General features: G+C 39.4%; 1 protein-coding gene across 1 annotated transcript in view; it reads left to right on the top strand.

Moving 5' to 3' along the window:
• The window catches only part of ANK2 (ankyrin 2), a 346,470-nt gene that overhangs the window by 134,621 nt on the left and 197,411 nt on the right, over positions 1-14,438 (top strand). The window contains exon 2 of the mRNA XM_061164158.1: positions 6,099-6,200. Within this exon, the coding sequence (XP_061020141.1) occupies positions 6,099-6,200 (102 nt within the window). The remainder of the gene's footprint in view (positions 1-6,098; positions 6,201-14,438) is intronic.

Here is a 14,438-nt window from a genome sequence, read left to right as displayed (position 1 = left end):
CTGATTCACGCTAGAGGATGTGAGCTTCTCAAATGTTAATACTATATTCCCCTCTTTGAAGTATGAAAACAGTTTGTAACCTCTAGTGTTTCTATTTTTATTAGACTATTCATTAACTTATTTTTTTAATTAAAAACACTTTTGGGGGCCTCACCATGTGGCCTGTAGGATTTTAGCACTCTGAGCAGGGATTAAGCATGGGCCCGTGGCCTGTGAGAGCTTGGATTCCTAACCGCTGGACTGCCACGGAATCCCCTACAGTGGTAATTTAAATGTAAAAACCAAACTGCACAAAACTCCTTAAACTCTTAGACCATCACTAAAATGCAAGTTTTACAAATTAAGCGTGAACAGAACTACAAAACTAGTATTATTAAAAAAAAATAGCACCAATGTAATAGAATGGACAGGACTGTGTAAAACTAAATCATAGATGTTGGTTTAATAGTAAAAAGATTTAACCTTGTATTTCTATAATGTATTTCTGAATTTGCCCTAAATAAAAATAATACAGAGCATACATTTTTAGAAGCATGTCATACAACCATTATTATTATTATTATTATTATTTTGCAACCATTATTAATACATTTAAAGTTTTGTTTCCTACTTCGGAATAAAAACATAAAGCTATCGGAGAACTTTGCCAATGCCAATATTGAAAGTGAAAGTGAAGTCACTCAGTCATGTCCAACTCTTTCGAATTTCCAGGGAAAGGTACTGGAGTGGGTTGCCGTTTCCTTCTCCAGGGTATCTTCCCAATCCAGGGATCGGACCTGGGTCTCCCACATAGCAGGCGGAGGCTTTACCATCTGAGCCACCTGGGAAGCCAATATTAATGGCATGCTCTTTGATAATCATTTAAAACTCTCTTCATTTACTTGGTGATGGAATTAGTACTGTGGTAAAGATAGGTACCTAAGCCAATAACACTGCAATTAGGAACTGAAAAACATTTTACTCTGGATTTTCTGTTATACTTACTGCCAATAGTTATGGCAAGTTGGATCAGACCGAGATAGCATCTGAGCCTGTTATTTGCAACTTTATTGTTTTGTTAGTTTTTTTTTTTTTTTTTTTTTTGGCCACTCTGTGCGACATGTGGGATCTTAGTTTCCTGAGCAAGGATCAAGCCTGCTCCCTCCACAGAGGAAGCTTGGAGTCTTAGCCACTGAACTGTCAAGGAAGTCCCTACTAATATGCAGGGTCTGTAGCTCAGTTAGTGAAGAATCTGCCTGTAATGCAGGAGACCCAGGTTCAATCCCTGAGTCAGGAAGATCCCCTGGAGAAGGAAATGGCAACCCACTCCAGTATTCTTGCCTGGAAAATTCTATGGGTAGTGGGCTACTGTCCATGGGGTCACAAGAGTCAGAGTCTGCTCCAAGGCAAAATATTTTGCGTATTATGCCTCTGTCTGTATTCCATCTCTGCTTTACCTGTTATGCACTGAATTATAAACCCAAAGTCACATACCAAAGATAAATGGCTGTACTCTGTAGAAGGGTAGCCATCTAGATGACCAGGAACATGCTTATATTCTCCTTGTGAGGCTGTTATTGAACTGTAAACATAGACGTTTTGCAAAATCTTGGCGCAAACTCAAGGACCCCTGTGAGTGAGCCCCTGGATCTTTCGGGAAGCACTCCTTCAGGCCGTAATGTGGCTCTGTGAATGCACATTCCTCCTTGCCTTTCATGTCCACTCTGCTGGATGCTGAGAAAGTATTGTTTTTCTAACATTCAGATCAAAAAATGTACAGAACTGTGTCAAGAAGAATTGAAGAGGAAATTTTTCTTTCTTGGCTTGAGATGCCACACTCGGGTTGTAAAAGGGACAAGTTTTAATGACATCCATCTGTTGCAGATTAAAATAAGTGGAGCTCAGCATTTGAATGCCTTGTTTAGAGTCAGACTTTATGTAGGCATAAGCACAGTTGGTTTTAGGATTGAGAGTTCTAGGGACAGACAACAACAAAGCATAAAAAGTTAGTCTGTATGTCAGACTTTGCTCTCAAAGGAATTGCTGTTGCCTTCTTTTCTCTTTATGTGTGAAATCTCCTGGTCAGGCCAAGAGACTACAGTCTGTTTTGAAAGCATACCTCTCCCACTACTAATACCTAATTTTAATTTTAAAATTCTTACTTTTGTCATACTCAGAGGGAAACACAGCGTCGTAAAAATTGCTGCATCCCTCACCAGGAGTCCCGGAATCCTCTTTCATCTCTATGTTGATTGAAGGTAACCAGACCGAAAGCTGTTTATCCTAAGCTCTTATGTCAAGAGCTTTAATCACAGATTGACCTCTTTGTAGTACAGGGCTTGCAAGTGTTTATCCGGAAGTAGGAGAAAAATATGTACTTCCGTACCAATCTATACCTTTAACCTTCAATAATGTCAGTATCTACATAGACATTTTGAAGTTTCATTTTGAAGTTTGTTCTTGAAACTCATGCTCTGAAAGCATTTTATAATAACACACTTACTTGCTTTTGCAAAATCCATTTCTAATGCATTTTCATCCTTTGGGAAAACTAAATCCCTTAATGGGGTTCTAGAAGAATACAGCTTATAGCAAAATTTGCTGTGACTCCACTGCTGAAGAGATGCGTGCCAGGATAGCTCACGTGTCTCCTTTCTACTGGCTCTAGCCTGTCTAAAACACTGGGGGCTTTTCTTTTTTGCTAGAATTCCGGGGATTGGCCTTAAGTCTTTTACTTGCCTTTACTTTTTAGGAGTTTGATTCAGAAAAGAGAAAATTAGTTATTAAAACTTGTTATTATGTAACAGCAAAAGCAATCCTCAATATCATGCCCAGCCCCTACGGAAGGTTCTGAGAGGGTCTAATAGGTACCCCTCCATGACACCTGAAGTCCCTTCAGACCAACAACAGCACCGCCCCCCCGGCCCCAAGCTTCCACAGGGTGTCTCTGGGTGTTTCTTCATTTGTGCAGGGTCAGCTATACCCTCTGGCTCTACCTCTGTTCGTGGCATTCTTTTTTTTTTACAGGAATGATAGCGAACCCTGATCTTAGTCTGTGAGTTTGATCGTGTTAGGCATGTAGAGAGAGACAGTCAACTGGCTTTTTAGTGAAGAATGTACTTTACTGTCTCTTTCCTTATTCTGAAGTGAATGTGTTTCTACATAGTTTGTCTCAAGCCAACTCTTCATTTCTCTAGGTGCCTAGATGACTGATAAATTTGAGGCTAGAATTATCCGCCAAGAATCCTCTCTCTAGCTAAGGCACTCTATCTAGCAAGTGCCAAGACTTATAGAACAAATAGGTAGACCAAGGGCATACTGAGGTTATCACAAACCAACTAAACCTATAGCTGAGGTTAGGTATTTACAGTAACATCTGCTTTGATACCTTGCCCAGATGAGGGAGAACAGCAGATAAAACTAGCTTTGAGACTGAGAAATAAGAGTTAAATATTGGATCTTCCACTGAAAAATTCTGTGACCTTGAAAATTTTCCAAACCTCTTTCCTCACCTATTAAATGAGCATAGTAATAGTTGCTTTCGCCTAATATTATTGTAATCACAATATAATGCATGTGACTTCTTAGCTCTGTGCCTGATCCACAGTAAACATTCATGTGCTCAGTCGTGTCTGACTCTTTGTGGCCCCATGGCCTGTAGCCCGCCAGAGTCCTCTGTCCGTGGAATTTTCCAGGCAAGAATACTGGAGGGGGTTGCCACTTCTCACTCCAGGGGATCTTCAGACCCAAGGATTGAACCCGTGTCTTGCCTGCATTAGCAGGTTGATTCTTTACCACCAGTACCACCTGGGAAGTGCTTGACATTCATAAATGTTACTTAGAATTATGAAGCCTTGTGTACCGCCGGATGGAAGTACTTTCTAGGCATCATCTTTAATATAGTATGTAATATATGTGCGTACTAAGTCACTTCAGTCCTGTCGGACTCTTTGTGACCTTGTGGACTATAGCCCGCCAGGCTCCTCTGTCCATGGGATTCTCCAGACAAGAATACTGGAGTGGGTTGCCATGCCCTCCTCCAGGGAATCTTCCCGACCCAGGAGTCGAAACCACATCTCTAGGCAAATTCTTTGCCACTAGTACTACCTGGGAAGACCATGTAATATATAGCATGTGGATTTATTTTTAGAAACCTGGATATGGGAAATAATGTTGTCATACTTTCTGTGACTTAATGTTATTTAATTGTTGTTTTGTAATAACTGATGTTTCCTGTGGGATATTGACAGAGCATAATGCAAAGTATTATCATGTTCCACTTTTAAGTGCTGGGGCAAGAAACTTGAAGGAGGGAAATCTTCCTGGAATTTAGAATTTGCTGCAAATCACAAATACTTCCATAGAATAGGCATTTCAAAATGAGTCACCATTCAGCCCCTGCAGCATTGCAGATATGCCGGGGGCACCCTGCCATGAGCGTAGCTTTCAGGAAGGATGAAGCGTGAGGATCACAGCAGTGTGGGGAGGAGGAAGGCAGCATTATGTTAGTCACACCGGGATATGTTTCTGAAGGCTCTGAACATGCAGTCCAGATGTGCAGATTTCAGTCATACCTTTCAACACCTCATAAATTATCTATCAGATTTGTAAATATATATGGCATTGTCGTATTTGGCTTAAATGTGAGGCAGTTTTGTCCTAGGGCGTTCAGTCTTCCCTTGTGTAAATCATTCTAACAGTCTGCAAGTAATTCCATATTTGAGACTCCCAGAGGAAACACTTCCATTTCTATGTGTGTACTTCATCACCAGTCATAATAAATAGGTCCAAGAGTATGCCAAGGGCCCTTGCCGAGTCCTTTCGAGAGAGAAGGAGGTGGGTTAAGAGCCATCCCACCTGCATCTCCCTTTCTAGTAGGTCCCTTTTCATAGGGATCTACTATTGTAGGTAGGTTGCTGTTTTCTCTTTTTATCTGTGTGCGTGCTAAGTTGCTTCAGTCGCGTCTGACTCTTTGCGACCCTATGGACCATAACCTGCCAGTCTCCTCTGTCCATGGGTATTCTCCAGACAAGAATACTGGGCTGGGTTGCCACGCACTCCTCCAGGGGATCTTCCTGATCCAGGGATTGAACCCACATCTCTTACATCTCCTGTATTGGCAGGCAGGTTCTTTACCATTAATGCCACTTGGGAAGCCCATTTCCTCTTTAGTCAGATGTTATACCACAAGAAGATCTATAAAGTGATGCCAATATCTTGGAACCTAATGAAGTTATCATCATCCTTGTGTTAAGGTTTGAAAATCAGACTTTGTCAGCAAGTCAGAGAGGCAAGGTGTCTGTGGCTACATCTCTGAAATAGCCTCCTTTGGACATGTTTTTTGGTGGGGGTGAGGGGATTCAGCCGATTTTCCCAGGATCAGGTTTTGCAAGGAATGGACTCAAGATGAGGACTTAGAAAGCAGTTTCCACTCAGAGTGATCATCTTTACCAAGAGATTTGAATCTGGTATTATGTCAGCTGGTTTAAATTTAATCTTGTTTTTCCAAAATCACTAGGATCACAAAATCTGTATTGGCCCAGTCCACACCTGCCGGCTAGCACTATCTGCTTTCCTCAAAGCATCCTTGCAACTTTCTGTTTTTCCCCTATCATAAGGACAGATGACTGCCAAGTGACCCATAGTCAGTATTCTCCCTCAGATGCGTCTGAAAACCACTCAAGGAAGAAAGAAGAAACCCAGTACCTTTCATTTCTTTTCAGTTTTTTATTCCTTTTTGGCTCCATACTAGGCTCAGTGTAAAGTCACTAGCTTCCTGAAGCTAAAATGAATGGGTAACAGTGGATGTGGGGGTAGTATAAGTTCATCTTCAAGTGTAACCAAAGATTTGGAATAAAGCAGTAAAAATTATTTTTATTTTAATGATTCTTTTATACTCTTTAATAGAGCAGAATGTATTCCCATTGACCTTAATGTCCTTAGCTCTCTAGAAATGTTGTGAGGTTGCTCACTTGTCCTGTTAATAACTGTTAAACTCAGGTTTGGATTGTTTTGCAGCCGAAGCTTTTCCAATATGCGGTGCAGACATTCCTGTTTCTTTGTCTGTGATGTGTGTTCACTTTATCAGTAATTCACTGAAGCTCTTTTCTGTTTTTCAGTCTGACAGCAATGCAAGCTTCCTCCGAGCCGCCAGAGCAGGCAACTTAGACAAAGTCGTGGAATATCTGAAGGGGGGCATAGACATCAACACCTGCAACCAGGTAAGTGCCCTGCAGCTGCCTCAGTATTATACGCTGAAGACACACCTGTTACCTATAGGTACACTCCAAGAGCCCAGAGAGTTTTTTTGTCTTTTGTTGAATTTACTAAAATAGCACCCGTCCAGAATTATGAAAGTTCATTTTTGCCTCCTTACCAAATTTTGAAGCCTCAGACATTTGTATCTAGAGCTAATAATACCAGCAAAGTAGATAGATCAAAAGTGATTGAACATCAGTTTTGCCTATGAAATGATCTGGGCTGCCCCTAGCTGAAATGCTGACCAAGAAAGATGTTTTCCTGCTCGTTTATTATCAACTAGTTATCCAGATGCTGGCTTCTGTTCTTGTCTGCTGTAAGCCTTTTATTCAGGGGGTAACTGATTATTACAACTTGGGATAGAGAAATAAAAGAATAAAATCAAAATTATGCACCCACTTACCCCTCCCCACCCTGCCATTACTTTTAAAGGATGGATTTGAGTGAGGAGAGTTTGATACTGTTGGATTAAATGAGGAGTTTGGATTATTTATTTATCACATCCGTTTGCTAAGGACTTTCAGTTCAGTTCAGTTGCTCAGTTGTGTCCGACTCTTTGCGACCCCATGAATCGCAGTATGCCAGGCCTCCCTGTCTATCACCAACTCCCGGAGTTCATCCAAACCCATGTCCATCGAGTCGGTGATACCATCCAACCATCTCACCCTCTGTCGTCCCCTTCTCCTCCTGCCCCCAATCCCTCCCAGCATCAGGGTCTTTTCCTATGAGTCAACTCTTCTCATGAGGTGGCCAAAGTATTGGAGTTTCAGCTTCAGCATCAGACCTTCCAATGAACACCCAGGACTGATCTCCTTTAGGATGGGCTGATTGGACCTCCTTGTAGTTCAAGGACTTTAGACAGTGTTATACATTTTGGATATTATTTGATCCCAGGGATGTTGAGATTTTTGTGTTTTCTTTAAGATTTTAATACCATGAATGAAAGTGTCTGGTGAACTCCAGTATTCACTATAGTGTGCTAAATGTTGCCGATGTGTGTGTGTATGTGTGTGTGTGTGTGTGCTGACAGAGCTAACTGGGAAATGAATAATCCTGGATAATTATAAGCTAGCAGGAGATAAATTTCATTGTCTAGTTATAAATCATCTATAGAATGTCGTGCTATATACTGATATATATATCCTAATGTGTTCATTGAGCCCAGTTACGTTCAATCTATAGTCCCCTGAAATTAGTAAATCTTTCAAATACAACTTCTCAAAAACTGAACATGGTGTCTTTTCATACTCAAACTTGCTCTCCTCCCAAATTCCTACCTGCTGATTTTCTTTTTGTTGTTCAGTTGCTAAGTCATGTCCGACTCTTTGTGACCCCATGAATTGCAGCATGCTAGGCTTCTCTGTCCATCACTCTCTCCCTGAGTTTGCTCAAACTCATGTCCATTGAGTCAGTGATGCCATCTCATCCTCTGTCTCCCTCTTCTCCTCCTGCCCTCAATCTTTCCCAGCATCAGGGTCTTTTCAAGTGAGTCACTCTTCACATCAGGTGGCCAAAGTATTGGAGCTTCAGCTTCAGCATCAGTCCTTTCAATGAATATTCAGGGTTGATTTCCTTTAGAATGGACTGGTTTGATCTCTTTGTTGTCCAAGAGACTCTCAAGAGTCTTCTCTAGCACTACGTTTTAAAAGTGTCTCTTCTTTGGCGTTCAGCCTTCTTTATGAACTCTCACAAGCATACATGACTACTGGAAAAACCATAACTTTGACCATATGGACCTTTGTCGTCAAAGTGATGTCTCTGCTTTTTAATACACTAAGTTTGTCATAGCTATTCTTCCAAGGAGCATCTTTTAATTTTGTGGCTGCAGTCACTGTCCGCATTGATTTTGGAGCCCAAGAAAAAGAAATCTGACAGTGTTTCCACATTTTTCTGATCTATTTGCCATGAAGTGATTGGACTGGATGCCATGATCTTTGTTTTTTGAATGTTGAGTTTTAAGCCAGCTTATTCACTCTCCTCTTTTACCTTCATCAAGAGGTTCTTTAGTTCCTCTTCACTTTCTGTCATTAAAGTGGTATCATCTGCATATCTGAAGTTGTTGATATTTCTTCCGGAAATCTTGATGCCAGCTTGTGCTTCATCCAGCCCAGCATTTTGCATGATGTACTCTGCAGATAATAAGTTAAATAAGGAGGGTGATAATATACAGCCTTGACATACTCCTTTCCCAATTTTGAACCAGTCTGTTGTTCCATGTTTGGTTCTAACTGTTGCTTCCTGTCCTGCATACAGGTTTCTCAGGAGGCAGGTAAGGTGGTCTGATACTCCCATTTCTTTAAGAATATCCCACAGTTTGTTGTGATCCACACAGTGAAAGGTTTTAGCCTTACTAATGCTTAGTTCAAACAGGTTTCCACCATTGTCTTCTCCCCTACTCCATTCCAGCACTCCTTTCTTGGTTCGTTTTCCACATCCACAAATTTGCATTAACCCACAGTATGATCACTTAACATAGTTGCCATAAGAGCCTCCTTAATTAAGTTCTGTCTTCATCTCGTCACTCTGGTCAATCTCTATGCTATGTCTTGAGTCATCTTTCTAAAATAAAAATGTTTTTATGGTACTCCCCCACCCCCAAACTTTCTCTGGCTTCCAGTGCTTAGATCAGTGTGATTGTTGTATAAAAATTACCTGCAGACTTTTGCACAGGATGCAGGGTTTTCCTTGCTCCTCCCAAGAATTTCCACCACAGGAAGTATTGTCACCAACGGCAATATTTCCTGTCCTTTAGGGGAGTGTATCTCTTGGCATCAAAAATATTGAGTGCTGTTAACTTTTAGGAATATCAATCTGCTATAACCCTGAGCATCCCTATATTTTCCTTTGGGTGTGGCATCCCAAAGCATCAAGAAACAGTAGCGGTTTAACATTTTAGCTTATAGGTAAGATAAAATATAGCAGACCTTACATAGTTTTTGGCACTGACATATGGAATCAAGCCAAATGCCTTTATCCTAGTATATAAGATCTTCACATTTTATACCTCCTTTTCTTATCTATCTTATATTTCATTATGAGTTCTTTTATTTGATACATTTCTAGTATTTTTTTGAACAAATAATTTGAGGTTTTCATATATTAGAAGAGAAAGAACATCCAAATTCCTGTTGCTGTTGTTCAGTCTCCAAGTCATGTCCGACTCTGTGACCGCAGGGGCCCCAGAGCATGCAAGGCTCTGCTGTCCTTTACCATCTCCTGGAGTTTGCTCCGTTTCATGTGCATTGAGTCGGTGATGCTATTTAACAGTCTCATCTTCTGCTGCCCCCTTCTCCTTTTTCCTTCAATCTTTCCCGGCATCAGGGTCTTTTCCAATGAGTCAGCTCTTCACATTAGGTGACCAAAGTATTGGAGCTTCAGCTTCATCATCAGTCCTTCCAATGAATACTCAAGGTTGATTTCCCTTAGGATTGACTGGCTTGATCTTCTTGTAGTCTAAGAGAGTCTCAAGAGTCTTTTCCAGCACAATTAAAAAGCATCAATTCTTTGGCACTCAGCCTCCTTTATGGTCCAATTCTCATATTCAAACATGACTATTGGAAAAGTATAGCTTTGACTATACGAAATTCCTATATAGTTGTATGAACTTTCTCTAAATTCCTGTATAGACATATGAACTTCTTCCAAAACTGCCTGTGAGAATGAATATAATTTTTTGAATATTTTAACACGCTATTTTAGAGTTTTTTCAAGTACATTAAATACATTCTCCCAATTTTAATATCAATTCATTAACATTCTATATTTGTAATATGCTAGAAAAAAGGCAATGAAACTGTTTGAAGTATTAGTTCATTTAGATAAAATCATCATAAGTGATGCTGAAAGAGGAACCCAAGGAAAATGACATTAACCTCAGTCCAACCAAGTCCACTTTACTCTAAAATATAAGAAATACCTTAATTATATAAAAGATCTTAGGTTGTTTTTTTTTTTTTTTAAAGAAAAACTCTCAGCAGTAAATACTCACTTCTTCTCTGCTTTATAGAGTTATAAACCTAACTTCTTGAGTTACCTAGAAAAGTTTTTAGTAACTTAACATATTTTTCTTGTAGCCCACTGTCCACTAACACATTACTATAGGAGGGAAGAATGTCTATTTTTGTGAGAAGGCAACAATGTCATAAAATCCCACAGAATTTAGAGCCCAGAGGCTCAAGTTTAAGTTCTGTCTCCACTTTCAACAAGTCATTTCAAGTTAGAAAGTGACATTTTTCTAATCTCTAGAATAAGAAAGTAATAATACGTTCAATTTCACACACTGAGTAACAATGTGAATTAAATATGAAATATGAAAGGGCTTTCTGAGGTGTGCATATTCTAACTGCAATGACTGTGTATAATCCACCAAGAACCAGTAAAATGAAATTGACCTCCTTGCAAAGTATGAGGTTGATTCTCCTCAGTCACCAGAATTTACCAGGTATTAAGTAAATATTGTTGTCTGGTGTTGGCTCTTTTTTATTACCATTCAGGAATGTATATCGAGTAGAGATTAGGCAAATGAAGTGACAAATGCTAACTAATTAGTTACTACATATCAGGCTTTGTGTTGGTGGCCTGATACTTCATCAGTCAGCAGAGACAAATGTAAGGGAGAGACTCGCCTGAGTTTACAAATGCAGAAAGAGTCAATAAATGGTTAAGTGATGTCCCCAGGGTCACAGAGATCTGTTCTCTTTCAACTTTTAATCTTCCTGAGATGTTTGAATCTGCCCTTCAAAATTTGCAGTGGTGCTGTCCTTTATTTTAAAGCTCAAATCTGATTTTTAATCTAATATTGCTGGTATAAAAAGGACCTTATTCATCCACAGATTAGCATAATATGTAGTTAAAGGAACTTTTAAGTCAAAGAGCACCACCACCAGGATTACTACTAAAACTCAAATAAAATATAGAACAGAAATAATTCCCAAACATACAGGAGGGCAAAAGAGGCAACTCTTTAGCCAAAGTATTGCTATTTCTAAATATATAAAATCTCTTTCTAATATTGCATTTCTTGCTCATAAATCTGCATTTATGAGCTCATAAATCTGAGCTTATGGGGAGCATTATGACACGTAACATAGAAACCAGGACTTTCTGTACCCTGTTGTATTTCTCAATGAAGAGCAATCTGGACTGCACCAGCTTTCCAAAAATACCATGTGTGTTGGCATGCTAAGATTCCTTAAACTGAAATATGGATGAAAGGCCTTTTCTTTATAAAATTGGTCTCATAACTACCATGAAAATTTTGAAATTTAATTGAAAAATGCCATTTGGCTTCTACTTTCATTTGAAGGATATGGGGAAAATTAAAAATTTGGCATAAGACAGTATTCTTTAAAAAAAAGAAAGAACTGAGGTTTCATTTTTCTCTTTTCAAAGCAATCACAATTTTGTTACCTTTCATTTTTCTTAAAAGATTAAGCTGGTAATGTATTTATTTTTTATCTCTTATACATTCAGAAAAAGAGAATAGATCTTAGCTTTTGCCCCCCATTTTTGAAACTCATGTGTACTTAGTTTATATTTATTTAAGTAATTGTTCATAAGATAATATTGTAAACAAAGTTAACATCTAGATATTAAAAATAGCCTCTTATGACCTTTTCATAAGATTTTATAGCCAGTTTGTGGCTCAGATGGTAAAGAATCCATCTGCTATGCAGGAGACCTGTGTTCGATCCCTGGGTTGGGGAGATCCCCTGGAGGAGGGCATGGCAATCCAGTCCAGTATCCTTGCCTGGAGATTCCCTGTGGACAGAGGCGTCTGGCAGGCTACAGTCCCTGGGGTCACAAAGAGTCGGACACGACTGGGCAACTGAGCACAACGCATTCATCAAAAAAAGCCTCTGGAGGTTGAGATACTTTGACCATGTGCAAAATTTATTGGTTCCACTGCAGTGACTTCAGAATGAAGGATGTCACATGTCATTTATTGGACACAATTCTAATTATTACCTCAAAGGTTAACAGTTCTTAAAGTGTTCTGATTTTTGGTCTTGACATTTTACACTGAAGTGATAAAGTGAAATATCAGTCACAGCCTATGTTTCATTTCTCAAAAGCAGAGGGCAAAGTCGTTGTACCCAACAATGACTTTATCATATGCTCACATAGTTACGACTCAGACCACACAGCCTTTTTGGAAGCCACATTAAAAATGAGGCTCCTGAAACCCAGATTCTTTTTAGCCACCTCTCAGCTACCTGACCCTGGGCAGTCAGCTTCTCCAGGACTCAACTGTTTTCTCAACTATAAAAATGGTGTTCATAACAACACTGAAGTCATAGGGCTTTTGTGATATTAAATATGATGTTTACAAAATGCTTAACAGAGCAAGCATTCTAAAAATATTAGAAAATTAATTATCATATAATCCTATGATAATGTAATATTTTTATATTGATTCTCAACCTGAGCTTTAGAAAAAGTAGTGCCGGTTCTCATAGGCAGAACATAAAAGGTATTATCATAGCCTGTGTCATCAAATAGGAAAGATCCCATTTAGTAGCAATTTGGTAACAGGTACTGTTTATATGGGTTATTTTAAACTAAAATCCATTTTGGAATGAAAATCATTTTTATGAATGTCATTTGGCTCCATCTGGTCAGAACTTCTTTTTAAAAATGCCAAAAACAATTGTTAGCCTGGGACTTTATAAAGGTAAAAAGAAAAATGAATAGCTGAGAACTGAATTCATAAAATTAATGGAATATGAAATGAACTACACAGTTTTCTAACAAGTTAAATGAGGTACAAATATTTGTACAGATAATCTAGGTGTATATCCATGAGTTAATTGTGACATCTCATTTAGAGGAAGCAAAAGGTGGTGCATTTTTCTGATTCAGGTTACATACACTCTTTTGTTATTGGATTCTGCATCATTCTCTGATTTTCTTCAGTACATTAACACTAATTCTTGCTTTATACTGAGTAGTGTTGACTCAAATTGGATTTGAATGATGTCTGCCAAATAATTTGAGCACTTAGAATTTTTAGTTTCAGAGTTAAGTCATTCAATGTAAAGAAATTCCACAGAGACTTTTCCTCAGCTACTTCTCCATAGCTCTAAAAAGCTTCGTTTCCATGTATAACCACACAGATTTACGAAATGTTTGAAATGTAGTTCTTCTTTCACTTTAAAACAGCTTTCCCTGGTGGCTCAGATGGCAGAGTCTATCTGTAATGCAGGAGACCTGAGTTCGATCTCTGGGTTGGGAAGATCCCCAGGAGAAGGAAATGGCAACCCGCTCCAGTATTCCTGCCTGGAGAAGCCCATGGACAGAGGAGTCTGGTGGGCTACAGTCCATGGGGTAGCATGGAGTCAGAGAAGACTGAGCGACTAACACTTTCACACTTTTCATTTAAAAACTCCCAAGGGTAGCTTCATGCAGATTATTCCTGTGACTGTCTTCTTAAGTACTTTGCTAAGTGATTTAGAGCGAACAGAACAATTTATATTCTAAGAATATTCTTCAGTGCTTGCCTTCTGACTTAAAAGATGTTGATTTTTAAACATACAGCCAGGCAGTCTGCTCATTCCTCCCTAGGTCATCTCAGATTTTACCCTCATAGCAGTCTTTCTGCCAGTCTGAATGCAAGCTTACCATTTGTTTATCTGTTTATTCAAGCACATATTGTATGTTTACTATGTGGCAGGCAGAATTCTAGGTGCCATGAAGGAAGAAGCAAAACCCTGCCCTCGTGTAGCTTGCAGTCTGCCTGAGAGGAGAGAGATGGTCACCAAGGGAAAAAGTAAACTGTGTGGGAAGAGAGATGGCAGTAAATGACAGGGAGAGAAATATAGTCAGGAGGAAGAAAGGGAGGGGGATGGAGAGCAGTATGTCTTTGAAGGCAGGATGGTCAGAAGACCGGAAAGAGGTGAACAAGGAAACTCGGCTTTGTTTGGAGGGAGTACATTTATTTTATTTTTTACCTTTTTTGGAGTATAGTTGCTTTACAATGTTGTATATTTTCTGCTATACAACAAAGTGAACCTGCTATATATATATACCCATGTCCCCTCTTTTGGGGGGGGTTCGCTTCCCCTTTAGGTCACCACAGAGCTCAGAGCAGAGTTCCCTGAGCCCTGTGGTAGGTTCTCATTAGTTACCTGCTTTATCCGTGCTATCCATAGTGTATACACGTCAGCCCCAGGGAAGGAGTGCGCCTGGCATGTTTGAGGCCG

Source organism: Dama dama, chromosome 17 (genome assembly GCF_033118175.1).
Source record: "Dama dama isolate Ldn47 chromosome 17, ASM3311817v1, whole genome shotgun sequence".
Taxonomy (NCBI): Eukaryota; Metazoa; Chordata; class Mammalia; order Artiodactyla; family Cervidae; genus Dama; species Dama dama.
The sequence above is the reverse complement of the archived record's forward strand: the minus strand, read 5'-3'. Positions and strand labels throughout refer to the sequence as shown.